The sequence below is a fragment of the Ostrinia nubilalis genome, chromosome 13 (assembly GCF_963855985.1).
Source record: "Ostrinia nubilalis chromosome 13, ilOstNubi1.1, whole genome shotgun sequence".
NCBI lineage: Eukaryota > Metazoa > Arthropoda > Insecta > Lepidoptera > Crambidae > Ostrinia > Ostrinia nubilalis.
In genome coordinates this window covers 1,992,530-2,019,534 of record NC_087100.1, presented here as the reverse complement: position 1 = coordinate 2,019,534, position 27,005 = coordinate 1,992,530, and the positions used below count along the sequence as shown (strand labels likewise).

The 27,005-nt window shown below is 40.5% G+C and overlaps 4 protein-coding genes across 4 annotated transcripts in view; 1 reads left to right on the top strand and 3 right to left on the bottom strand.

Moving 5' to 3' along the window:
* Positions 1–1,075: 1,075 nt before the first annotated feature.
* On the bottom strand, positions 1,076–3,918 carry LOC135077272 (uncharacterized). The gene has a single exon (XM_063971807.1). The coding sequence runs from the start codon at positions 3,515–3,517 to the stop codon at positions 1,076–1,078; it is 2,442 nt and encodes an 813-aa protein (XP_063827877.1). The 5' UTR covers positions 3,518–3,918.
* Positions 3,919–5,533: 1,615 nt separating this feature from the next.
* LOC135077393 (mucolipin-3-like) lies at positions 5,534–8,417 on the bottom strand. The gene has a single exon (XM_063971925.1). It carries the CDS (start codon positions 8,152–8,154, stop codon positions 6,349–6,351), a length of 1,806 nt encoding a protein of 601 aa, XP_063827995.1. The 5' UTR covers positions 8,155–8,417; the 3' UTR covers positions 5,534–6,348.
* Positions 8,418–9,281: 864 nt separating this feature from the next.
* On the top strand, positions 9,282–25,151 carry LOC135077270 (uncharacterized). The gene is made up of 10 exons (XM_063971806.1): positions 9,282–9,466; positions 9,609–9,775; positions 12,979–13,091; positions 13,641–13,714; positions 15,124–15,257; positions 15,726–15,928; positions 17,291–17,452; positions 18,127–18,288; positions 19,493–19,643; positions 21,630–25,151. Exons 1-10 carry the CDS (start codon positions 9,429–9,431, stop codon positions 21,866–21,868), a joined length of 1,443 nt encoding a protein of 480 aa, XP_063827876.1. The 5' UTR covers positions 9,282–9,428; the 3' UTR covers positions 21,869–25,151.
* LOC135077392 (pre-mRNA-splicing factor ATP-dependent RNA helicase PRP16) overlaps positions 22,458–27,005 on the bottom strand; it is a 150,786-nt gene continuing 146,238 nt past the window's right edge. Inside the window, exon 21 of the mRNA XM_063971924.1 lies at positions 22,458–25,797. Within this exon, the coding sequence (XP_063827994.1) occupies positions 25,611–25,797 (187 nt within the window). The 3' untranslated portion in view covers positions 22,458–25,610. The remainder of the gene's footprint in view (positions 25,798–27,005) is intronic.

The following is a 27,005-nucleotide window of genomic DNA, read 5'->3' as shown; positions in this document are numbered from 1 at the left end:
TTGAAGTATCGTGTTGCATACTTCGAATGCAGTTTGATCATGCATTTGTGTCCGACGAAAGACGACCTCGTGACAAAGATCATATTAACAAAGGCAAATCCAGGTCAAATTATTCATTCGAGTCTCGGCGCACTTAAGGGACTCTTATCTAGGTTTAAATAAGACGTCAATATTTAGGTGACAATTTATTGCTTGACACAGGTTGTCAATGGTTCTCAAAGGTTGTCAAAGGTTCACAGATGTCAAAATACTCCAGGTATATAAAGCCAGGGAAAAAAATCTGGACACCGCGGTACAGCTTTACGCGTCTCAAAGAGCAGTGACATCTCTCGGCAAATAACACAAACAAGTTTCATGGAAGGTTTATACATATCGCCCACCAAGGACCGTCCTAGGTCCTTAACAACAGGAAAAACAACCAAATGAAACTTTAAATTGCGAACATATCGCCCACCATGAAACAGGTTACGGTACACACCAACAATAAAAATAAAATAAACCATGTAAAAAACCATTGTACCGTAAAATAACAAAAACATTTTCAATAAACTTAAAACTAAATAAACTAAAATTATTTAGCCTTAGGAAGGAGACCAAATCTTAAAACCTTGAAACTAACAACTCTATCATCGTCGTTACCGGGATGGACCACAATCACCCTGCCACTGAGCCAAGACCCGTAGCTAGTTGTCCTCCTTTATGACAACTAAATCATCAACTGTTAGGTTGAGGAATTTGCATAGGTAGTCCACTTCTTTCTTTCCCTTACGACGTTCATGAAGCTGTGATTCTTACAAGTCTCCAACCAAATCGCAACATGTTGTTTACAACGGGAAACGTATTCAAGAACCGGAGAAAACTACGATGGGTAAGTATCAATTTTCGTTTTACCTTTCAACATCAGCACTAAAGTTCTCAGATTGGCATGCAATACAACCCATAGCCTTCTGTATCTCTACTGTTGTTGAATACCCATAGCGTTTCTCAAGCGTACTATCCTTTTTTTATTTTAACCTTCCTTTTTGTTTCAGGAGCTCCGTAGGTCTGCACGTCGACCTTGTAGCGGTATACATCTTCACTTCGGTTCCAGGTAATACCACCACTTTTCTTTTTTCCCATCAGTTTTCCTTTTCAGACCTTCTTCGTTTCCTTTCTCTTGAATTACTTTACCACCCTCTTTCATTGTCTTTACCAAGTCTTCATTGTTAGTAGTCAACTTTTGTAACTCAGACCCTTCTTTACCTAACATCATATCCATTCGCTTGTAAAGTTGAATCCCCTGATCGATAGGTTCACAACCCATCATGAGATCGTCCACATAAAAGTCTGACAGTATCTTCTCAGCCGCCGTTGGAGAATCCTCACCGTGATCCAAATTCATGTCAACATATTCACTAGTAACCTCTGTGTATTTCTGTTTCAGATCGCCGTTCTTCAGTCTTCGTTCTAATGAATACGTTCTTCTTTCAGGTGTTTTCCAGGAATCCTTCACATCGGGAACTTCATTCTTCACCGGGAGACGCTCATTGTATCGGCCAGTGTCATCTCTATAAGTAGTTCTGGTAAAGTATCCTTCACGTGTCTTTTGATCTTCTGTACATGTTCGTTCCTTTGGCAACGGAATGTCATCTTCTAGCTTACGACATTTTCTTTGAAGCTGATTATCCTTCACACTACAGTGCATCACTTTTATTGTTTCAGAGGGCTTCATCGGCGTGTTAACGACACCAGACAGAATCCACCCCAGTGACGAACACTGAGCAAGTGGTGAACCAAGCGGTCCCTTGATGACTCCGTTTTGAATTACCCGGCTGTATACTTCTGACCCCAACAACAAATCTACACTGTTAGAAGTATAATAGCTCGGATCCGCGAGTACAATGTCCTCAAGTTCCTTCCATTCCTCCGCTCTTATTTTTCGGTTAGGTAAAAGCGTTGTGATGGACCCTAGTACGTAAGCTTTCACTGTTGCAATAAAGTTCGGATCGACTCGTGATACTATTTTTACTTCTACCATCGACTTTGTCGTGAGCCCGTTCGTGCCACCTACTCCTACTATCTGCACTTTAGCTGGAATCTTCTTCAACCCCAATAATTGAACCATGGCCTCCGTAATAAAAGAGGATTGGGATCCTTGATCCAGTAAAGAACGAATCGTGTAAGTTTGGCCGTGTTTAGAAACCGTATCAACAAGTGCCGTCGCTAGCAATACCTGGCTACAATCCACAGTGCTTCTTGTAGACGTGCAGGAAATAACAGCACCAACTTTCTTGGTATCAGCCGTAGCCTCCCCGTTTTGGGGTTCCTGAGCAATCTTGTTCGTAGGATGCAGCAGAGCGTGGTGCTTCCTCTTGCATATGCGACACTTGTATTTGCTGTGGCAGAATTTGGCAGAGTGATTATTTCCGAGACAACAAAAGCAAACATTGTGACATGCAACAAATTCGCGACGTAATTCCACTGACGTATCCCTAAACGCCTGACATGTGCTTAATTTGTGCTCCTTCTTACAAAAGGGACAGACTAATGTGGTAACGTGCATGGTTTTAATTTGACTAATAGGCAAGGTTTTGTTAGGAATTGGTTTGGACTCTGAACTCAAAAACTCAAGGGCGCGGTATCGGTTCTTAAGAAATTCCTCGAATTGACCGTAAGTAGGTAGCTCACTAGAGTTGTTATCCATGATGCTAAATTCCCATTGCCTTTTTGATTCAAGGTCCAACTTCAAAGTTATTATATGAATTACCAGCACGTCCCAGGTACTCGTATCTATGCCAATGTTAGACAGAGATGACAAACAATCATTCGTGGTGTCCATCAAACCTTTCAAACCACTAGCCGACTCACAAGTGACATTTTTTTGGCTTAGTAGTCTCTTCAAGATGTGATGACAAATGTATCTTTTGTTGTTGTATCTCTCATCCAACAAACGCCAACATTGCTCGTAATTGCTATCGGTAATTGGGATGTTGCACAAAAGTTGCTCGGCTTCACCTTGTAAATACCCTTTCAAATAAAGTAATTTTTGTGCGTTTCCTAAAGTTTTGTTGGAATGGATTAGAGACTGGAATAAGTCTCGGAACGTGTTCCATTCCGAGTACTTGCCCGAAAAGACCGGAATATTCACCTTTGGAAGTTTGACATTAGGCGCCTGTACCGTGGGCTGGTTGGAATCATTGTTGGACGAACTTGGGATTATAACGAATTTAGTTAAACCCCCTTTCAATTTACACTTAAAATCGATATAACAATCTTCCGTTTTGTCATAGGTCTCGTTTTGCATATAGGTCGACTCGGATAATATTTTAGGTTCCGTAGTGCGCAACAATTCCCTATGACCCAACAAAAATTCATTCCACAAACCTTCAAGAAGTTCCAACCTTCCCTCCAAATACTCTTTGGTCAAACGATCTTTCGGACTTTTTTTGAAATTCGTCTTCGCTTTTTCTATCCTTGACGCAAGATCAAATTGACAGTTCTCTAACCGTTCCATCATAAATGACAGTTCAACTGACATGTAAACAAATATCCAAAAAAAAATGCTAAAAATTCCGAAAATTTCTAAGTGTTTGAGAAAATTAATAACTCTGACAGAAATCGGGCATAGGTTCCCCGTAGCAACCGCTTTTTCAAAATTATTCTAAGTCCTAAAATTATTTCTAAAATTTTTCTAAGTTAATATAAACAGTTTAAATTTTCCAAGTTAAATTTCTAGTGTAAATAAAGTCCAAAATTCTTCAATTCTCTTCACAAATAAAAATGTCAAAAGAGTACTTACAATTGTTATCCGTCTCACTCACACACTATCACAAATAGACGGCGCCGAACGGAACACGAACTTCTTCGGGCTCCGACACGAACCCCTTAGGGCTCCGAGACGTCCTCCTTAGGGCTCCAACACAACTTCTTAGGGCTCCGAGCGTGTCTCCACCAGATGGCGCCACTTCAGCGCAGCACCACCATCATCATCTGATGTTCCTCAACCAGTTGGTTGCCCTGACAGCACCACAGCTGGTACTGTCAAACTGGTGTCAGCAGCTCCTAGCTGACCCAGCTTCTTGACCTGTCCTGTTTGTGACAGCGATCCACTGTCCAGGACGTCACCCCCCTCCAAAAATGCACGAAGTGTAATCGCGGCACCTGCACCGTTACCAGTGCCCAATGGACATCAGCTTCCTGATGATATCCGGCTCGAAGGACCATGAATAAACCACGGATACTCTCGGCGCACTTAAGGGACTCTTATCTAGGTTTAAATAAGACGTCAATATTTAGGTGACAATTTATTGCTTGACACAGGTTGTCAATGGTTCTCAAAGGTTGTCAAAGGTTCACAGATGTTTTTTTTTTTTTTTTTTTTTTTTTTTTGAAGGGACGCGCGCTGGTAGCTTGAGGAGCTTTTCCAGCTTCACCGGGCAGAGTGGCGAGTACAGAAGGTACACTCTAGCCGTTTGGCGATCGTCGGTGCGCGTGCCGACGAGGCCGAGTGTGGGCTTCGCGAAGCGAAGCCCAGGCTCGTCCGCGTCGGTCGCAGACCGACGTTCGCGATCGGGCCGTATCGAGCGCATAAGGCGCCCGATCAGTGGCGAACCCAACTAGAGGGTTGCCCACCGCGGTGTTGGACCAAAGTCCAGCCTACGGCGGGCTCACTCTGGTGGGCCCGATCGAGGGGGACTACGGACGCGGCCTGAGGGCGCCACGGTAGGCTCGGACCTCGGCTCAGGCCGTGTCCGGGGGACGGATTGGGGGGTTCACAGATGTCAAAATACTCCAGGTATATAAAGCCAGGGAAAAAAATCTGGACACCGCGGTACAGCTTTACGCGTCTCAAAGAGCAGTGACATCTCTCGGCAAATAACACAAACAAGTTTCATGGAAGGTTTATACAATGGGTTTAAATAAAGCTTTATTAACACATAGAAGGCCCTTAGTTCCATTCAAGCGATTATCATAACTTCAACACCAGATGGCTCTGTACTATCATTTGTAGTGTTACAAACTGAACTTTCACGTCATTGTATTAAGATTTAAAATCGCATGATATCTTTGAGCGATGTTATGAAAGTTAAGCGGGGCACTTGATTGATGAATTAATTGCAAGAATATAATTATGTAGTGGTTATTGTTTATAATTGTACAATGTACATACTCGATAGATAATTTTCTACTCAAGTGTTGGCCACGTAATTGGGGGCGTTAATCGTATTGCAAAAACATCGATTGTTTCGTGTCAATTATATTGTTATGAGAAAGAATTTGATTTTAGCTATCAATTAATAAATTACGTGCAAGTAAAATGTACTTTATACAGTTGCAAATAGATCTGTTTTCCTATAATTTGCTGTTACATTACTCATTGAAGTATCGTGTTGCATACTTCGAATGCAGTTTGATCATGCATTTGTGTCCGACGAAAGACGACCTCGTGACAAAGATCATATTAACAAAGGCAAATCCAGGTCAAATTATTCATTCGAGTAGGAGGATAATGTCGCAGGTTATCAAAATAAACTTATTAAACAAAAGAAACCAGTTTTACAAAAATACATTTATTTACACACATCTTTTTTACATTTTTTAAAAATAAACATCTAACAACTGGGTACAAATGTTAAGAGCTATTTATACAGTTTAATATCCTCATTTATGCGTAAATTAGTAAGGTACACTTTCAAAATAAAACTAAGTAGGTTGGCCTCCCCAGACCCCCATACATAAGAATAAACACAGGTAACAGGTTGATTTGGAGATGATATTCTAAATAAATAACTCTATAAAGTAATGAGATGATTATATGAATGATTGTAAATAAGTATCTTTAAATAAGAAAAAATATTTATTTATACCTACATGATATTGGTACAATTCTTCATCATATTTTTTACAGTCACATAATAAATGGACTTGTTTTTGCATAATAAATAATGATTTACCTTAAGATAGGTACTAATTTATTGTAAGTACAAGTATAAAATGAATTTGTTGTAAAACAGCTTATTTTTCATATGAAAATATCTTGAGCAAAATCAAAGAAACAATGTAATTGATCTATAAATTTATACAATTTATCTTTGGTAATTTTAAAACTCATTTAGGTACTTACATTATTTGAGTATGTGCTCTTCTGATAATACTTTTGTGACATAATTGCAGTTTTCAATTTATGTAATATAAAATAATATCAAAAATAGCTGCCCTGTTGACATTGGCAATTGCGAAAGAGACCTTGATTTACTATAGATATGGTAGGTGTGGACAAATACAGATATACCTGGTTATCAATTATTAGTATTTGATACAAGTAAACATCTTTTCTGGCATGCTACATTGAATTTTTAGAATACATATTTAAATCAGATTTTGATTTGAACTACGTCCACCTATTTTAGAATAAGCACTTCTGTAAAAATTACAACAAAATAACGAATTCATTAAAGCATTTAGAGAAGTTGAACTCTGGGTTCGATATAACCCTGAAGATACTTCTTCAATACTCGTTTCACCAATAAATTGCTGCAAATCACTCTTTGGGAAACCATCTTTGTAATACTGCTTTATTGTGTCATAAGCATCCATGATCACAGAAATGAATAAACTTAGCACAACGTAAATATACAAACTTATGAATGAGTACAGATACACTCTACTGAACCACCACAGCATTGGTGATTTCTTCGACATTATAGAGAATGTTGCAAACATATCATCTCCGTTGATAAGTGAAAACAGACACTCTGATGTCATAGACAGAGAACGGAACTTCATGTGGTAAGGTCCCAATATCAGCCAACCACAGAATGTGAAGCCAGCATACAAAAGCAAAGCACAGATTGAAAATCGAAATATTTTAGGAGCAGCCTTTTTTAGAGTCAGGATAACGACATTGTAAGTCTTGAAAAATCCTAAATACCTTAGGACACCAAACCAAACAAGTAAGTTTCCTGTACCCAGAAACAGAGAGCATACATTCCATTGGTCGTTTGTAAATTGGTTTCGTTCAATCTGCTCCTTAATCGCTGATCCCAGAATGATGAGCAAGTCATTGACAATGATCATTATGTACCAAATGTTCAAGAACTCTAATCGCCCATCTAAGCTGAGTTCTTTGTTGTAAGTGCGACGGAAGAATTGGACAGTGAGTTCCTTTAAAAGTTGAGCTCTATAAATAGCCCTACTGCACAGAACAAACGAAACAGAGCAAATAAGTATGACAAGTATATTGAGAATACTTCTTAGGACTTGATCAATTTTATTGTCCGTTACATACTCTTGATCACCCTTGCAAATCAACTTGTAGGGTTCAGCGTCTAATGTAAGAGACATTTGCCCATCATGGTCTTCATTATCAAATATTATGGCCACATCAAACCGATAACAGTCAGGAGGAGTGATAGGCCCAGCTGCTCTGAAGTTTATAGTTTTGATTGAGAACATCAACTTGGCACGAACTAATGCAGCAAAATTAATTTCCAAACCAGCACTCTTCAGCATGTCCTTAGAGCTGAAATATACAGATTTGCCTCCAGTGAAGTTTGTGCATGACTCAATCACTTCAGAGTTGAACTCGTAGCTCTCATTGAAACCGTTGATGATGCCTTCTTTGTAATTGTACTGACAGAATACTGGGTCCACTTGGTTGTTGTTTTCATCATTGTAAGAGTATGGGCCAATAGCATTGCTTAAGTTTTGGTAGCCTGCAAAAGCGTAGTCCAGGGTGTTATAGAACTCATCCACTTTGTAGACGGCGAGGGGCCCGGCGCCCGGCGGGTAGGCGTTTATCTCCCGCGTCGAGTCCCAGCCCAGCAGAAATAAGTGCGAAAAACTGATACGGTTGTCCCACGTGTAGTTGACGTGATTGTATCGGTTGTGTGCAAATAGGCAGAGCTGAAACGTAACCAGCACTATCTTGATTACTTGCACAACAAACTTGTATGGAAACTTCCTCTTCGCCCTCCACTTTTCGATCGGGTTCATGAAGAAAAACTGCAGTTTTCGTCGCATTTTTTCTTCCATTTCGTGGAGTGTGTACGCAGCGGACTGAGACGAGGAAAATCCTTGGGGATCCGCATGATTGGCGCGAGTGCCCGTCGCTTTACGCTCTTCCTCCCCCTCCGAGCAGGTGTTGTCTTCCGGTGACGAAATTATGTTGTCCATCGTTATCGTTTCAGCACTTTTAGCCCTAATGACTAGTAAACAAATATCAGATGGTCGAATTTGAAATAAACACGTCCACTCCACAAATAAACACGAAGATGTAAAAGATGATTTACATCACAAGAGTTAGAAAACAATTTCTTCCCTGAATAATAATTATTGAACAAGGCACTTTTGTAATTATTTCAATAGATTGGTTTTAGAATTAATTCTACTACACAAGGACCAAGAAGAAAGCATAGAGAAAAGTAATACATAGGAACGCGAAGTCGAACAACCACAGACATATAGTTCCAAAATACTGGACTGTCCTATCGATGACATTGACAGTGGGGCGCCACCGTCAATACCGGATCGCTGGTTCCGATTTTTGCCATGTTGAAAACCATATAGTTGAACGATGGTAGCGACCCCCTGTCATTGAGTTTGGTGGGACAGTTCAGCGTGGGTCATTTAAACATCATCGACGGAAAAAGAAGTTGTCACTTCATCTAACGTCAAATTGACAGCAGAAAATAATGTTACTAGTATAAGAAGATACAATATTTACCTAATTATAAATCATCATCATAATGACATCAAAACTAAGGCAGAATCTAATGATAATGACCACAACTTAAAAGGTGGGTATTTATTAAATCCAGTGAGTCACATCACACGTGTATTTAATAAAAGATGCCATTCGAATACCGCTAGTACCGCTACACATAAGTCCGGAATCTACTTATTTTAGGTAGGTAATGAGACGAGAAAAAAAATGAAAAAATAACAATGTTTTATGTTATTATAAATATTATAAAACATATTTCCAAATTAATGACAATTCTAATTTCCTACAAATAAATTGTTTCTATGATTTATTTATTGCATAAATGTTATAAATACGAACATTTTCTCTGTACTGGCAACATGTTTAGTTGTTTAATGTAGCAAAGGAATACAAACATTATTCTATAAAGTTTGGCATCATAGATTTTTCCTTTAATTTCACGTTTATCTCGAATTTTATCAATCAGTAAGGGATGTCAACTTAAATTAATTTTATTTCGTTTTGGTTTTAATTATTATTTTTTTGTAAGTTCTCAGATCCGGAGTTGTCCCAATCCGATTGGTACAACACAACTGTCCCGAAATTGACTTTCGTTTTTTTAATTGTCATAAATGTCATTCATGTCATACGTATACACATTACGAAGAAAGAGGAAATTCACATTTTTGCTTTAAATTAATTACAAAGTGGGCTACATTAACAGTATCGTTCATGCAAAATTGTTATGGCTCTGACAGTGGACAAATTAATCAATGACGACAGGTAATTCAATGTTATTTTTTCACCTACAAGTGGGTAGCTACAGTTTTTGCCTTTTTGAAGGGAAAGTGTACAGTGAAATTTATCTTGGTGCCTTAATTTTGGTATTCTGTTTAATAAATGCGTCATTTTGTTGAAATTGCAGGTTTAGTGGTGAAAATGCTATACAATTCGTCTTGTATATGCCCGTGGGAATCTTACTGTTATTTGTTCGGATAGTACTGGCATTGGTATTATGGATTGCATCGATAATATTACCCAACAATCAAGCTGTGAGACAAATGCTGTCCACTCTTGCCTGTTGGACTTTCGGTAAGTCATTTTCAGTTACTAGCTAGTTACTTTACTGAGGATGTTTGTAACTCCTTGCAAGTGTTGAAACATACATGATAAACAACTGAAGTTACAACACGTTTTAGCAGTTGACTGGAAGTGTAAACAAACAAATAATGTAATACATTGACATATTGTGATTTGATAAACACATAGGTAAAAGATATTACTATAATGGTTATTTAGTTGCAAAAGACACATTTTTGTTGCATAATTCTAATGACAATTAAATAGCAATGGTTAACAGTGAACGTTCACTGCTGAAAATGAATATGGTTGATTTATTGTCATCTGTATAGGTTGTTAGCTATCTTTTTACCTTATCTGTATACAACATTGTATTAGAATGTTAGGCCAGGTCAAAAGAGGATTCTAGACAGTTCGTAGTAATAAACATAATATATCGTAAAGATGAATGATTACCTACTTGTAGAATCTATTGGATGGATATTTATTTCCTGATTTCGATATTAAATACATAATTAAATATGTATGAATAAGTTATAGAAAGAATACACACAAATGGTCTAATCAGGGATGCTAAGGGCCGCATGATTTCCAACCAACCAACCTGTATCATTATAGTAATTGGTCAACATTAATGACATTGGCCAATCAGTCTACAATACTATAGTCAGTATCAACATTCTATGATAATATGCCATGTTTTAAGTAGATAAATAAAAAAAAACAGCTAACAGCTACCATAAACCTCTGAACGAACCTCTAATATTAGTTTAGTCCTGTAGATGTCTAGAATTTAGCCTCTAAAACTAGATTCCAAGTCAAAATGTGGTCTTCTGTGGTTATTATTTCTTAAATTACATAATATTGGAGCAGAGATAAAAAAAATTGCATTGTATCCACACTTAAGTGGGGTTAGGTTAGTTCTTTAGATTTCAGATTTTTTCTATTTTTTTTTTTTTTTTTTTTTCCCCTTTTTCTATCTGCAATCGACTTAGGTCATAATCAGATGTTTTGTCTTGCTTTTTTGTTTGTGTTCATGAGGAGGGGTATTCCAGTAAATTCTCTCCCTCGGTTTTTACTAGTTCACGTAGCAATCTAGTCCAGCCTTCCAATATTCAGTCCAAGCCACTAGCATCTTTGGTCCAACTGTAATATTTGCCATCTTTTCAGTCTTGTGGTGGTCTTGTGGGTTTGTTCCACAATTTCTCTAGCAAGTTGGTTTGTGTGATGTTTTAGCCTTTCCTTATATTTGGTACAGTATTTGCTCACCTCCTCCCTGACTGTCGGCATTTCCAAGTACTCGTGTATCTCTACATTTCTAGCGAACCATGGTGAATTTGAGATTGCCCTCAGTGTTTTATTCTGAAACCTTTGGAGGATTTCAAGGTTGGAATTACTGGCAGATCCCCAGAGTTGAATCCCATAAGTCCATATAGGCTTTATTATGCATTTATAGACCAGCATTTTGTTGTTTAAACTGAGGGATGATTGTCTCCCAATCAGCCAGTAGAACTTCTTAAATTGTAAATCTGCTTCTTTTCTCTTTGTTTTTATATGGGTTGCCCAGGTTAACCTCCGGTCTAGATGGAGTCCCAGGTATCTTACACAATTTTCTGTAGGCAGTTGTTGCCCCCGTAGCGTTACAGCTGGGCAGTCTCCTTTGCGGAGTGTGAACGTTATTTGTAGAGATTTAGTAACATTTGGCTTTATTCTCCACTTTTCCAGCCATTCGTCAATTTCATACAGGTGATTTTGTAGTTTTTCTGATGCCAAAGCCGGATCTTTATGACTTGCAAGACATGCGGTGTCATCTGCATATGTCGCTGTTACTACATCTGTAGTGCATGGTAGGTCCGCTGTGTATATAGAATATAGCATTTTTTCTATTGAACAAAATTTTTTTAACCTTTAGCTACTGAGGTGGATTTAATTTCACGTAAATACTGACGTGGGGGCCTGAGAGGCCCGTACATATGTGTGCTTATATTTTAAAATATATTATCTTTTTAGGGTTTTATGTTTAATAATTATTAATAGTGGTTATATTTAAATACAGTAAAACGATTTTTATGTAAATTATTTGTTAATAAGTAGGTATTATTTAAATATTTAGAAAACATGTAGCATTTTTTGGCAAAAATCTCATGAAATCATGATTCACAAAGTTATCATGAAAAATATTCATAAATTCAACAAATCAACTTAGAATCTTAATTTTCAATAGTCTTTTTAGCTAATGATATATCAGTAATCCTAATATGAAAAAGGGGGAAAAAAATTACACACATCAAATAGTGCGAATTAAACACAGTCTGGATAAACTTGCTTTGCTCAATGAAGGAAGCCATACATGTTTTTAAAATGTAGATTTCATTTGAATCTTCAAAAGACATGTATGGCACTTGGTTTCATCGTTTAAATCTTGATAGACAGGTACAGGTTTATCATTTCCTAACATACGTGCCAAAAACTACTGTGCTTCTATTTTTCGTTAAATGCTGGTTATTTTTACTTCCGAGATAACGCTTTCTCTCGGACGACGTACTGTTGGCTCCATATTATAGATTTTTTCAAATTATTTCAAGAAAAGACGACAAATAAATAAAAACTTTAGACAAAAAAAGTTACGCCAATACTGAGGTGGGGGCCTGAGAGGCCCACGAGAAACTTTAAAATTAATTTACCTACTGAAATTGCGCGTGGAATCATGTGCACAGTTGTTGGCAGCCTCGGCGCAATGAAACTCGAAGGTACTAAAAGATTCACGTGTGTCGTGCACGTGGGAGAGGAGAAATTCAATAATTTGACTTTTTGAAGGCCTGAGAGGCCCCCACGTCAGTAGTTAAAGGTTAATTGTGTTTTCGAAATAGTCATCCCATCACACATATGTTCTGTAATATCTAAAATTTCAGTGCGAAATATTGTCTATTCTTCTTAAAGAATAGAAATAGAATAACAGCTAATAGAAAACAGTCAATATGGGCCCGGTGACCTGTAACATGGGTACCTATTCATTCACACAAAAGCCATCAAGGATTTTTTAATTCACCTAAAGAATAAAAAAAAAATCAAATGAATAAAATGTAAATTATCTATGAATTTCTTTATAATATAGCCGTTTTCACTTACTAAGGGCCACTTAATACAAAAGTTGACAGTTTCTCTACATTTATGACATGACACATCGCTGAGTTTTCACAACAACGTTGTTCCAGGAGTGTACGTCAAGCTAAAGGGCAGCAGAGATCCGCGCTGCAGCGTGATGGTGGCCAACTGCGTGTCGTGTCTTGACGCGCTTGCAGCCTCGCACGTGCTGGGCACCATAAGTGTATGTATTTGAAGAAATGGGAAATAATTTCCCATCCTTTGTTATTTTTGAGTACATAGGCCGAGTTGCACCATCTTACTTTAACTTTGACAATCGTCAAAAATCTGTCAAACTCCGTACAAAAAGCACCGGATAATGTTATTGTCATGGTAAAAATAAGGTGGTGTAACTCAGCCATAGTTTGCTAATGTTAGCAGAAAATATGCTGATTGCTTTCTGATTTTTTGTTTATGTATAAATGTTTTCAAATCAGATGATAAACAATACGATAAGTACCGCGTCGTATGGGATTAGTAGCGCCCGACGTCATAGTTTATGACCTCATAAATTGTAATTTTTGCCATTTAGTTTGTCGAAGAACTGTATTATTAATGTTGTTCTAGTTTTTAAAATAGTGAAAAATTTTTAGTGCATTAATTACTCTGTAGGCAATGCAAAGTGAGGTACAAAATTAATGCATGCGATTTTATCGAATGGACAAGTCATTATGCAATAATCACATAATTTATTACAGCTGTTCAGTTAAGCATAATAGCTTTTTTGTTTCAGTTAAAGAAGTGGAAAGTGCCTCCATTTTTTGCATCCACAATGGGTATAAGAAACGCTGCGCAGTTTGTTAGGAAGTAAGTAAAATAAGTAATTATGCATCTTTCATGTATACTTTTTATAGCTATAATGGTTTTGGTTGGTTAACCTATGAATTACCTAGTCACAGTTCTGTGTCATGGCTAATGGCTCATTCAACGCTTTTATGCGGTTTCAAGGTCGCAGAAAATAATTATTACTAACTAGCTTTTACCCGCGGCTACACCTGCGTTTGCCACAGATCGTCCTAAATTATAGCCTATATGTTATTCTGGGTTATAAACAATTGTAAAGTTTCGTCAAAATCCGTTCAGTAGATTTTGCGTGAAAGAGTAACAAACATCCCAACTTTCGCATTTATAATATTAGTAGGATGTTTGAGCACTTTTCAAATGTTGGGGGCCTGGTATAACGTTTTTAATTTCCTCCTCTTAATCACGCTGCCCCGGTAAGCGAGCGATTAACCTTAAAATTCGCGGGCAGCCGCTGTTTTCAAGGGGTGGTGTAATTCGTGTCCGACCTCGACGAATTTACACTAGTTCTATGAAGCGTCAAGCACCGTTAAATTTCGCGTGGGACATAACTGTTATTAGGGGTCCCTAGGCGGTTGCCTTAATCTGGCCTTGGTGGCCCCGTATCATTGATACGCTTGATACGGCGGTATCGACGTTCCTGAAACTGTTAAACATAACGCTTTATTTTCATTCTAAGACCACCTTCACATTAGGGAGTCAGAAGCGCGACAGCAGTGCGGCAGCAGCGGGTTCACATTAAAAATGCTGATGCCGCGCTATCATATACTATGAAATTACGAGTCGCGCGCCAGTCAAGTAAATGCAAAAGCTGACTATAGAAAAATATTTTATTGACACTTAGTACGTACGATTGTTACATACAAGTTGTTGGGAAGTTCCTTTCTTTAAGTTTAATGCCCGTTTTCACCACCAATCCTTAATTTTTAAGTGACCCCTGTGGTAACAAATAACAGGAATTTTGTTTTCATAGGGGTTTCCCCAAAATTAGGGATCGATGGTGAAAACGTGCATAAGTAACCTGTATTGAAAGAAAGAAAGAAAGAAACATTTATTGCCATGGACATCACAAAAGACAAAAGATGTAAATAAAAAAAGCAAATAAGACAGAGGTGACATAAAACATACAATGGAAGAGAAAGTAAACTGAGCAGTGCCACCCTGTCGCACAGCGATGTCCATCGCAATGTGACCCCACTCAGCATATGCCGTGGCCCCCTGTGAGGGAAGCCACGACGCTGGTTTTCAGTGTGCCCCATGCCGAGTGGGAGTCACGGACACTAACCTATACTGCATAAAATATACATACATAAATAATAATAATAGTGCGCGTATAAATTTTAAGTGTAAGGGATAGGTTGTTATTGAGAGGAATAGGTTAATGAGTAACGTTAATGTATTAATTGTGTGTGCAGACAGCACTTCGGCGAGTGCGCCAGCCAGCCGGTTCTACTGCAACCAGAAGGCGGCGCCGCCAACGGGCGCGGCGTGCTGCGCTTCACCGACTGGCCCTGTCCCCTCGGCAACCGCGTGCAGCCGCTAGCTATAAGTAAGTACCGTCCTATTTACAGATGTTTCTTAAGTTCTGTAAATCATTGAGAGCCCATTTTCAGCAGTGAATGGCAATGTCCTGTGGGAGAAATGATGACGATTTAAAGGAGAAAACAAAGTTATGTGACATCCTGTGGATCACGGTATAAAATATGTTAAGTCCTATTACAATGGGAATCGCAATTGCTTCACTATTTCTTTTTTCGTCATGTTTTCTTGTGTTAGGTACTGGTGTTTTTATGTTTCTATTTTTATTTGGTGGTGTCCCGTTGTAATGATTTTTTCTCTTTGTTTTTTATAAATACTAATGATGATGCAAGTTGTGGCAGCCTGTAATTGAATCTATATTTATTTTATGTTAAGTGGTGCAAGAATGTATTTTATTGGTCTAAGATTCGTTAGATGGTTGTTAATAAATAAATAAAAGAAGATTGTGATGAATAAAATCCTATTTTATCTTCACCAGCTGTCGAGCGGCCATTCACCAACGTAACCGTACACCGGGCAACCGACGCGCGCGACAAGTTCCCCTGGTCGGACGCCTGGTGGTTCCTGTGGACGCCGGCCACCGTGTTTAGTATCACACTTCTACCTGCTTTGGAGAGGCACGACGATGATGACGCTGCCTTTGCCGCGAGGATACGGCAGACTATCGCTGATGGGCTTGGGGTGAGTCAAACATCAGGAATCTTCTCTAGAGTATCAAATGTTAAGGCAACATGGAAAATTGGAAGAGCTGAAGATCAGTCGCTGACACATTTGGGGTGAGTCAAACAATTTTGACTAACATCCTTTGGTTTCCCCAACCTTCGATCTAAAGCATTGGTTCGACCATACAAAAAATTCCGCGCCCCCCCTCCTCCAGCCAAGATTATTTATTGGTCGAATCGAGCAGTCTGGAATGCATTCTCTTAGCGGTCGTAGGTTTTTTATACTTAAGCACACAGATGGCCCGCGTCCCCCTTTAAAGGTCTTTGCGCCTCCCCTAGGGGGCGCGCCCCCCTCATTGGGAACCAGTTATCTAAAGCATCGGTTCCCAAACTTGTTTTGTCTACTGCCCACTTTGAGAATAGATTCTTTTTAGCGCCCCCATTTGTAGTCTAGAGTCGAGTGCTCAGTCGGTGTCTAAGAGACCTCCTAGTAAATGACGCCTCCCAAGCCTCTACACAACGTCCCGATTTTTTTTTCTGGGTCTCTTACCGCCCCCCTTTAAGCCTGCAGCGCCCACAAGGGGGCGTTATCGCCCACTTTGGGAAAGACTGATCTAAAGCTATCGGGTTTGGGACACTGTGATGTCAGACTGGTGGTATGTAAGTACTGAGTAGACCCTCGTAGTATGTTCCCCTGGTCGGACGCGTGGTGGTTCCTGTGGACGCCGGCCACCGTGTTTAGTATCACGCTTCTACCCGCTTTGGAGAGGCACGACGATGATGATGCTGCCTTTGCAGCGAGGATACGGCAGGCTATCGCTGATGGGCTTGGGGTGAGTCAAACATCAGAAATCTTTTCTAGTGTTTTAGCGAGATCAAATTATGAGGGAAGACAACACAGAAGAGCTGAAGGTAAGTCACTGATTCACTGGAAGTGAGTCAAACAGTTGTATTTCCCAAAAATTAAATTTTCGGTGCGAGTGTCTACCGAACATACCTTATGCCCGTTTTCACCATCAATCCCTAATTTTTAAGTGACCCCTGTTGTTGGGAATCGATAGGTTGATCGAAATTGTCTATGCTTTTATACTTTTTTTTATGACACCTTTTGTATTTTTTGAAGTTCTTTTTCGATAGCCGTCTGGGCATTTTTGATGAAAATAAACCTTTATTTCAACTAAAGGTAATTTCCTTATTTCCACTCACCAGCGGCTGTCCACCACACCTATGGTAACACTTAACAGGAATTTTGTTTTCATAGGGTTTACTTAAAAATTAGGGATTGATGGTGAAGACGGGCATTAGTCTCCCCTACCTTCGATCTAAAGCTATCGGGTTTGAGACACTGATGTCAGACTGGTGGTATGTAAGTATTGAATAGACCCTCGTAGTATGTATGTTCCCCTGGTCGGACGCGTGGTGGTTCCTGTGGACGCCGGCCACCGTGTTTAGTATCACGCTTCTACCCGCTTTGGAGAGGCACGACGATGATGACGCTGCCTTCGCCGCGAGGATACGGCAGACTATCGCTGATGGACTTGGGGTGAGTCAAACATCAGGAATCTTCTCTAGAGTATCAAATGTTGAGGAAAGGCAACATGGAAAATTGGAAGAGCTGAAGATCAGTCGCTGACACATTTGGGGTGAGTCAAACAATTTTTACACTCCGTACGAGTGTCTACCTAACATCATTGGTCTCCTTAACCTTCGATCTAAAGCATTGGTTCGACCATACAAAAAATCCGTGCCCCCCCTCCTCCAGTCAAGATTATTTATTGGTCGTATCGAGCAGTCTGGAATGCATTCTCTCAGCGGTCGCAGGTTTTTTATACTTAAGCACACAGACCCGCGTCCCCCTTTAAAGGTCTTTGCGCCTCCCCTAGGGGGCGCGCCCCCCTCTTTGGGAACCAGTGATCTAAAGCATCGGTTCCCAAACTTGTTTTGTCTACTGCCCACTTTGAGAATAGATTCTTTTTAGCGCCCCCATTTGTAGTCTAGAGTCGAGTGCTCAGTCGGTGTCTAAGAGACCTCCTAGTAAATGACGCCTCCCAAGCCTCTACACAACGTCCCGATTTTTTTTTCTGGGTCTCTTACCGCCCCCCTTTAAGCCTGCAGCGCCCACAAGGGGGCGTTATCGCCCACTTTGGGAAAGACTGATCTAAAGCTATCGAGTTTGGGACACTGATATCGGACTGGTATTATGTAGGTATTGAGTAGACCCTCGTAGTATGTAAGTTCCCCTGGTCGGACGCGTGGTGGTTCCTGTGGACGCCGGCCACCGTGTTTAGTATCACGCTTCTACCTGCTTTGGAGAGGCACGACGATGATGACGCTGCCTTTGCAGCGAGGATACGGCAGGCCATTGCTGATGGACTTGGAGTGAGTCACTTTTAGGATTGAAAATTTGAAATGACTGATTCATTTTTAGTGACAGAATATGTCATATTTCTAAGCTAATTACTAACTACGTCTTAGTAGGAGTTTATTTAGCTTTTAGAAGTCCGCTACTCTAAATAATAGAGCTGACTTCCAGCAACCTTAACCTGATTTGGACTTCAGTTTGCTATGTGGGATACTTACTCAAGCTGTCTAAGATTTTTTCATTTTTTTATAAATAAAATAGCCGATATGTATCTTTAATTAGATACGCCCCAATGTCTTTCACTATCGCTTCCTTCACCATCATCAACATAATTTGATATGCAGATGGCCTGCGCTCCTACGCTGGCCAGATGGATTGGGAAGGTCTGATGTTTGTTATTTACCACATCCAAGGGAAGAGTGTGGGGTGCTCCTATTTCCGGATGGCACCACCAAACTGTATTACTGCAGAGCAGTGTAGCAGAGAACAATACACAGTTTCATTTCCTTTCTTCATCATCAAATCTTCATAAATATATACTGTGAAAAGCAATAAATGATTGAGTGGACTTCTTGGCGGGAATCTGAAGCGTCATGTTAGTGGTTTTGTTTTATTTCCTCAAATTCGTGTGTGGGCGACTATTAATGTGTAATAATGGTGGATTATTAACCATTGAGTGTTCGTGAACGTGCATGGGTGTGGGCAAGTGAAGCAAAACAGTGCATCGTGATTCTTCTAGTTCTCTCAAGTTGTCCGTAGGAGGTCTCAGTAAAGCACCACAACTTTACTGAGACTCAGAGCAAAAGAAGTATCCATCTCGGGCGACACATCATGCACCCGGATGAGATAGCAGATATCACGCTCCAAAGTGAATAAATGATCTTTTATCTTTTTATCTTTTTGAAGAATCTGGAAATTTATAGACTCAACGGGACTAAGCAGTGAACTCTAAAGACAAGGGCTGCCACAATAGATCAAACCTGGTCGAGTTGGCGCAAATAAAGGCCCAAAAACCAATAATAATAATAAATACTGAGACTCAAAGGGTGGGAAGGGGTATCATCTATCATCCTTCATTATATCATTACTTGATCTCATTTTGTAACTGATATCACTTATAATACTTGAAAATGGCACAAATCAAGTAGACCTCGACGTGTATTGCCAACATCAAAAAAGAAGAAGCAATAAATGATTGAGTGTTCATTATTTACTCTACAGGTGGAGCTAGCGGAGTACAAGTGGGAGGAGCTGAACGCGGGCGGGCGCGCGCCACGCCGCCGCGAGCCGCCGCCCGAGCTGGCCCGCCTCGCGCGACAGGTCAAGGAGGTGCTGCCCGCTGTACCTATGAGGGACATCATGCGAGACCTGGGTGAGTGGATCAAGAGGTCCTTGGGTCATTTAAGGACAATCGAGGTGTGCCAGGGACGCTCAAAGGGGTGCCAGGGACATTGAAAGTGTGTTAGGGACATTTAACGTGTGTCAGGGACACTTAGCGTGTGTCACGGACACTCAAAGGGGTACCAGGGACACTAAAAGAGGTGCCAGGGACACTCAAGGTGTGCCAGGGACACTAAAGGGGTGCCAGGGACACTCAAAGTGCGTCAGGGACACTCAAGGGGTGTCAGGGACACTGAAAGTGTGTCAGGGACATTTAACGTGTGTCAGGGACATTCAACGTGTGTCAGGGACACTCAGCGTGCGTCAGAGACACTCAAGGTGTGTCAGGGACACTTAAGGTGCATCATGGACACTCAAAAAGGGATCTAAGGATTCTCAAAGAGTGCCAGTGACACTTAAGGGATGCTAGTGACATTAAAAGAGTCCTAGGGCCATATAAATAGGCCCAGGGACACTCAAGGTGTGTCGGACACTCAATGGGTCCCAGAAATACTCAAAGGGCCCATGAGTCAGCCCAGGCATCATTCATGACTTGGGTTAGCCCCGCGCCGCCGCGAGCCGCCGCCCGAGCTGGCCCGCCTCGCGCGGCAGGTCAAGGAGGTGCTGCCCGCTGTACCCATGAGGGACATCATGCGAGACCTGGGTGAGTGGATCAAAAGGTCCTTGGGTCATTTAAGGACAATCGAGGTGTGCCAGGGACGCTCAAAGGGGTGCCAGGGACATTGAAAGTGTGTTAGGGACATTTAACGTGTGTCAGGGACACTTAGCGTGTGTCACGGACACTCAAAGGGGTGCCAGGGACACTCAATGTGTGTCAGGGACTCTCAAAGGGGTGCCAGGGACATTGAAAGTGTGTCTGGGACATTTAAAGTGTGTCAGGGACATTCAACGTGTGTCAGGGACACTCAGCGTGCGTCAGAGACACTCAAGGTGTGTCAGGGACACTTAAGGTGCATCATGGACACTCAAAAAGGGATCTAAGGATTCTCAATGAATGCCAGTGACACTTAAGGGGGCCATTTAAATAGACCCAGGGACACTCAATGGACCCCAGGAATACTCAAAGGTCCCATGAGTCAGCCCAGGCATCATGCGTGACTTGGGTTAGTCCCGCGCCGCCGCGAGCCGCCGCCCGAGCTGGCCCGCCTCGCGCGGCAGGTCAAGGAGGTGCTGCCCGCTGTGCCCATGAGGGACATCATGCGAGACCTGGGTGAGTGGGACAACTGCAAACATAGTCCGACTACCTTGTTGCATAAACACCCATATTGAATCCAAAGGGTCATTTCAAGGGATCTCGTGGACACTCAAGAGGCCTCGGGGACATCAAGGGGCCTCGGGGACACTCAAGGGGCCTCGGGGACACTCAAGGGGCCTCGGGGACACTCAAGGGGCCTCGGGGACACTCAAGGGGCCTCGGGGACACTCAAGGGGTGTCAGGGACACTTAAAAGGGGTGCGAGAGATACTAAAGAGGTTCCTGGATTACCCAATGGGTTCCAGAAATACTCGGGTCTCTAGAAGGGACATTTAAGGGGTGCCAGCAACACTCAGTGGTTGTCGGCGACACTTCAAAGGGTACTAGGAACACTTCAGGGGTCACAAGTACAATTTAGGAGTCCCAACGACACTAGCAGTCCCAGGGTCGCTTTTTAGGCGCCAAGGCATTCAACATGTCCCTGGAACACTTGAGGGGTTTCACTACAAGATTCCCAGGGACAACCAAAGAGTCATAGAGACATTTCAGGGGCCTTAAACTTTACTCAAGGGGTGCCAGTGCCACTTTAAAAAGTGCCTATGACACAAGAGGTGCCAGTGACAATTCAAAGATTTCCAAAAACACTTCGGTCTCAGGGATACTATAGGGGTTTCAGGAACATTCAAGGGATCCCAAGAACACCCATCGCCTTACCGACTTACCCATCTGTACTAAGTATTTAATACATCACCATTATTCACAGCGACGACCCGCAGCGTGGACGTGACGATAACGAACTTCCTCGAAGGCGTGAGTCCCTACACGCCCGAAGCCACGCCTGGGCCTTCCGCGCCGCGTTACGTCACACCGGCACCTACCGGAGTATTCTCGACAAATGCCCGCGATAGACAACTCAGCTTCCAGGAGAGAAAGGCTAATATGATAGCGGAGGCTCGCCGCAAGTATATAGAGAAACACGGGCTGGATGCGGCGCTGTGCTAGATTAAGGGGGTAATGTTATGGATAGTTGTCTTCGACGGTTGAGGAAGAAGGCTGAAAGGGCTAAGAAGGTACAGTGGTTTCCAATCTTCGGGATGAAGTCCAGAGACGTAATGCAGTAACAAGTTTTCGACGGCATTAGGGCACCGATCGCGTTCGCCGATGATTATTTGCAATTATTGCAATTTGTGCTGAAATATTGAGATTCAGATGTGCCTTAATGCGGACGAAGTGCTAAAATATTAAAGTAATTTGTCTCGTAGTGGATCCTTCCGTAAAAGATTGGGAATCGCTGAATTTGAGACGATAATTCTTAGCCCTGACGATATGTAACGATGTGAGTTCAGAAATGTTTTGCTTTAGGCTATTTTCTAGAGATTATTATTGGTTGATGCATTGTTCGACAATAGCTCTTCAAGTCCTCGCAAAACATAAGAATACGTTTGAGCCAATTAATCCCCTAAACTGAATTCTTGCTTGTATTTTAATGTCTTCGCAAATAATAAAATTATTATTACCTCCATTTTGATCTATCACAATTTTTCAAGTCTATATTTTCGACTATTTTTGTATCTTGTTATTAAAACTTTCAATTGTATCCTTAGATTTAGACGTTGAGATTTTTCTTTTTAGTTTGAAAATGTAGTAAAACACCAATTTGGTACTAATAAGGGTTACTACAAATTATTTTGTAATCTTAGAAGTGTTGTTGAGGTTAGATGTTTCAGATGTGTAAAAATTATATCTAGAGGAGGGTTGGTCGTGAAAATTATCCATAAATGTTACTACCCACGGGGAACGCTAGACGAACATAGCAGTCAAAGGATTCGCCGATACATTACTCATTATAGTGCCTAATAGATTCGATATCTGCATTACTTTCGCGTAAGTTTAGGAATGTGATTTCTGGCGAATTATTCGAGTGACTTGTAATGCTTTATGTACTCGATTATTGCCATTGTTTGCCACTTTAAACACTTCAGATAATCGCTACGTGAGTTCCGAATAGAGAATCATCCTACAGTTTTTAATTTTAAAAGTCACGATTGTAATTCGCTTGATATCTTTATAATTTGTGAACGGTATAAATGTTGGGAATGCGACATATTTTTGCTTATCAGTCTTTTTGTTTGATTTTTTGTCGTACCATACAGGGTTGTCAACTGTAAAAAAATATATTTTTGTCAACATTCAGAACACATTATTTTATTTTTATCAATCTGTGGTTGAGCTGGGCAATAAATTGATGTGTTCTTACGTATGGAATCGATTCCTAAGAGTTATAACGGATTCTCATAAAGAAATGGCTACGAGTATAAGTACTCATATTAGTGTTTTAAATAGTATAAATATATGTGATTGAAAATATATATTCTATAAACAGTTGAGGGTTTAAAAATATGTTTTGTATCGAATCGTTCCAAATAATATAGAATGTTTATTTCTATGTCCTTAACAGGCCTTTTAAAGTAATATTTTGGTATTTAACGCTAGCTGAACGTGTTAGTGATTAAGAAAATAACGGCTCTTTTTAACCTTTGTTAGGTTAGTGTTTTACATACATATCTGTTTGGTTAGACATAATTATTATTTTAAATTTAGTTTTAACTCGGTTGTTTATTAATCCAATTAGATTAGCATCATTATTGTCTTTTAATTTGAATTATTAAGTTTTTATTTTCACTGGTGTCAGTCATTGTTTTAACTCATCCAAGTAATAGATTTTACTGATTTTAAAATTCTAGTCCAATGAGGCTTTTCTTACAAGATATCACAATATTATGCTAACACATAAATAAGCTTGTTTATTGAAACATAATTTATATTATATACTTTAGTCGTTTGATATCGTATCGTGTTTGATTAAATATTTTTCCTAATGTATATTTTGATACTAATTTCATTTTCTTTCATTCATATTGACTGACATCGCTTACGTGTCCAAATGTGACTGTTAAAGTTGCATCAATTAATGTAGCCTAATTGATTCATTATTAGATCTCATTGTACAGAATTCATATATCACAGACATACAGTGCCGTTTATATGTGGTTATTGTGAATACATTTGTACATAATCTATAAAGAAATATATCGTTCATTGAGTTCAGTAAAGAAATCGCTCGGTCTTTCTAATATATGCGGTTTTTATGCTCATCACTTTGAAAGACATAAATGTAATTTAATTAAAAACATTCGTGATGTAATATACGATACGTTGAGTATTTAAACCGGTTAAAATTCAATTAAACAATTGTTTTGGATATAATGCACAAACCAGGAGGGTTGATCCTATAAATTACAACAATTTCAATTTAGATTGAAAAACTGTTTTTATTTTGGGATAAACGTGGTTGAGTAGTAGTTTTAAAGGGTTGAGCCTTTTTGTTTGTGCATTAGCCCTAGAATTATGCAAGCCGAGTGATTTCATAATCAACAATCTAAACTATTTTAGAAATTTGGCGTTAGTAAAGTGTGACGGTGGCCTCATGCTAATAATAATATTTGTATGGTAATCTTAAAGAAATAAATTCGCAGAAATCGATTGTCATGATCCACATCAATAAATTATAATAGAGGTGTCCCAAAATTTGCACGTCCCACTGGCACCAGATGTAAATGAGCTTACGACGCATCTAAAAAGTATTTTAAGTCCATTTTTAAAAATAACTAATATGAGTCATATTTCAAAACTCATCAAACTTTTCTATGGAAATGAATAAATAAAATTGGTCATATCTTAAAACTTATGAAACACTAGCTTTCCGCCCGCGGCTTCGCCCGCGTGGAATTTTGTCTGTCACAGAAAAACTTTATCGCGCGCGTCCCTGTTTCAAAAACCGGGATAAAAACTATCCTATGTTCTTTCCCGGGACTCAAACTATCTCTATGCCAAATTTCATCAAAATCGGTTGCGAGGTTTAAGCGGGAAAGCGTAACAGACAGACAGACAGACAGACAGAGTTACTTTCGCATTTATAATATTAGTTGGGATTCTATGGACATTAAGCTCTTTCGATGCGTCTTAGACTCAGCAGCTACCTCCAGTGTCAGTGTGACGTGCTAATTATAGGACACCCTGTATAATAACAACCCAATAGAATAAGCTAGTACTAGACTGAAATTGGACCCAAATCCAACAGATGCAAAGGCCATAATCGCACGCTACCGCGCCCGACTTATCGTATACTAGGGTACTGCCAACCGGCTTCCTTAAACATAGTTGTTCAGATATTAAGTTTATTCGACGGTGATTATATTGAATAAAAGTTTTGTTTCAAAAATAATGATGGTTTTTTATTTCATACACATTGAATTGTACGTACAAATCTTAATTTATAATAACTTAACTGGTACAACGTGGATTGAGTTAGTCTTAAATTGAGCGTGGATGCATTACAGGATTCTATGTTATTGCTTTTCTTTGAAAACCCAAATAGTTTCTAATTATTGAATTCGATTTACTTTTGATCTCAAATAACCAGACGTGACGTCAAGTTCTTATTGCTGCAAAACCTAAAACGGAATCACGTCTCAAAGAATCAAACGTTAATGTTAACTGTTGCCCTATGAACATACGAGTTCATGTTTTTGTTTATGGTGACGTAATAATTTACGTGCGCTTGTTGTATATTGATTTGACGCGCTTTTTGACACGATTTTTATTCTGAACAGATTGTCTGGTAGTGTACTATTGAAGTCCATTGTTGGAAGCCATTATATCCCTTATTCCCACGGCGTAAGCTTCAAAGTCCCAACCGCTGCGGCGCGCGTCGCGGCGTGTTAAGACCAGGAGTCGCTACCTCTTGCGTGACGGGCACGTCTTCTTCGCGTTTCTTCCTCTCTTCGGCCATCTTCTGTTCGGCTAACTTCATCTCTTCTTCCATTCTTTGGAGGTGCACTGCTGCCTCTTTCCGCTTGTCGCGGTTGGACCTTGGGATGAGGAAATAAATGATAAATAATGATTCTGGCACATAAGGAGTCAATAAATGTTAGGAACTTTTTAAAGAACATAAACACTGTCTCTGCCAGTCTCTTGCAACAGATATCTAGCTAGACAATTCATAGAAACTAAGCTCCTTTCCAGAACAATTCGAATGTCAGTCAAGAGCCCGAACAGAGCAGAGATCGGGTGCAGGTGGTAAAAATGCATCCAACCTCGCGGGGACATGAAGGAAGAACGAGGCACACCTACTCACTAAAAAGTCGCCATAAGTGGGAGGGAACTGCGGGATTCTGGACAACCTTCATTATTACAGTACCTTTCGACGATTGCCCGACCACATGGAGGGTCTTACAAGCCCACCAAGACGGGAGGCGGTGGAAGCAGCTGGATACACATAGCTGTTCCCGTCTGACGCTAGCCTAACCAGACATCTTTCCTCGCTTGTCTCCTTCAGCGATAAGGGCATACCTAGTCAAGTTTACTGCGAAGTTGGGTGCAGGTGGCAAAAAATGAAGTCTACCTTCCAGGAAGGGAACAACGAGGCACTCCTACTCACTAAAAGATTCCGATGGTCCATTAGTCGCCATATGTGGGAGGAAACTATGGAATGCCCTATAAATACCTTAAGACTTTGAGTCATGGGAGCAACTGGAAGCTCACAGCTGTTCCCAACTGATGCTAGTCTAACCAGCCATCTTTCCTCGTTCGTCTCCTTCAGCGATAAGAATCCACTCATGTTTCTGCAAAAACAACATGCTCAAAAAACTCCACTCACTTGCCAGTCTCCTTCAGCGAGAAGAACATCGGCCCCAGCTCGGCCAGCCAGCGGCCGTCAACAGCTGTGACGCAGTGCATGTACTCCTTGGCCGTCATCATGAGCTCGTGGTACACCACGTAGTCCGGCGACGAGCCCAGCCCGAACAGAGCCGACGTCGGGTGCAGGCGGCAGGTCACATACTCACCTTTTTATGACGAGGGTAAAAGGCATATCCCACCTTGCAGGGACAGGGAAGATTATGTGAGGCTCACTAAGTCAAAAGAACGAGCCATAAGACCCCGATGCTCCGTCACTCGCCATAAGTGGAAGGGAACTGGGATTCCGGAAGAAGCCTTCTATACCACAGCTCCTCAAGAGGCGTCCCTAGATCATGTAGCGCCCGTCTGCAATCATTACTGAGTCAGAAGGACGATGCAC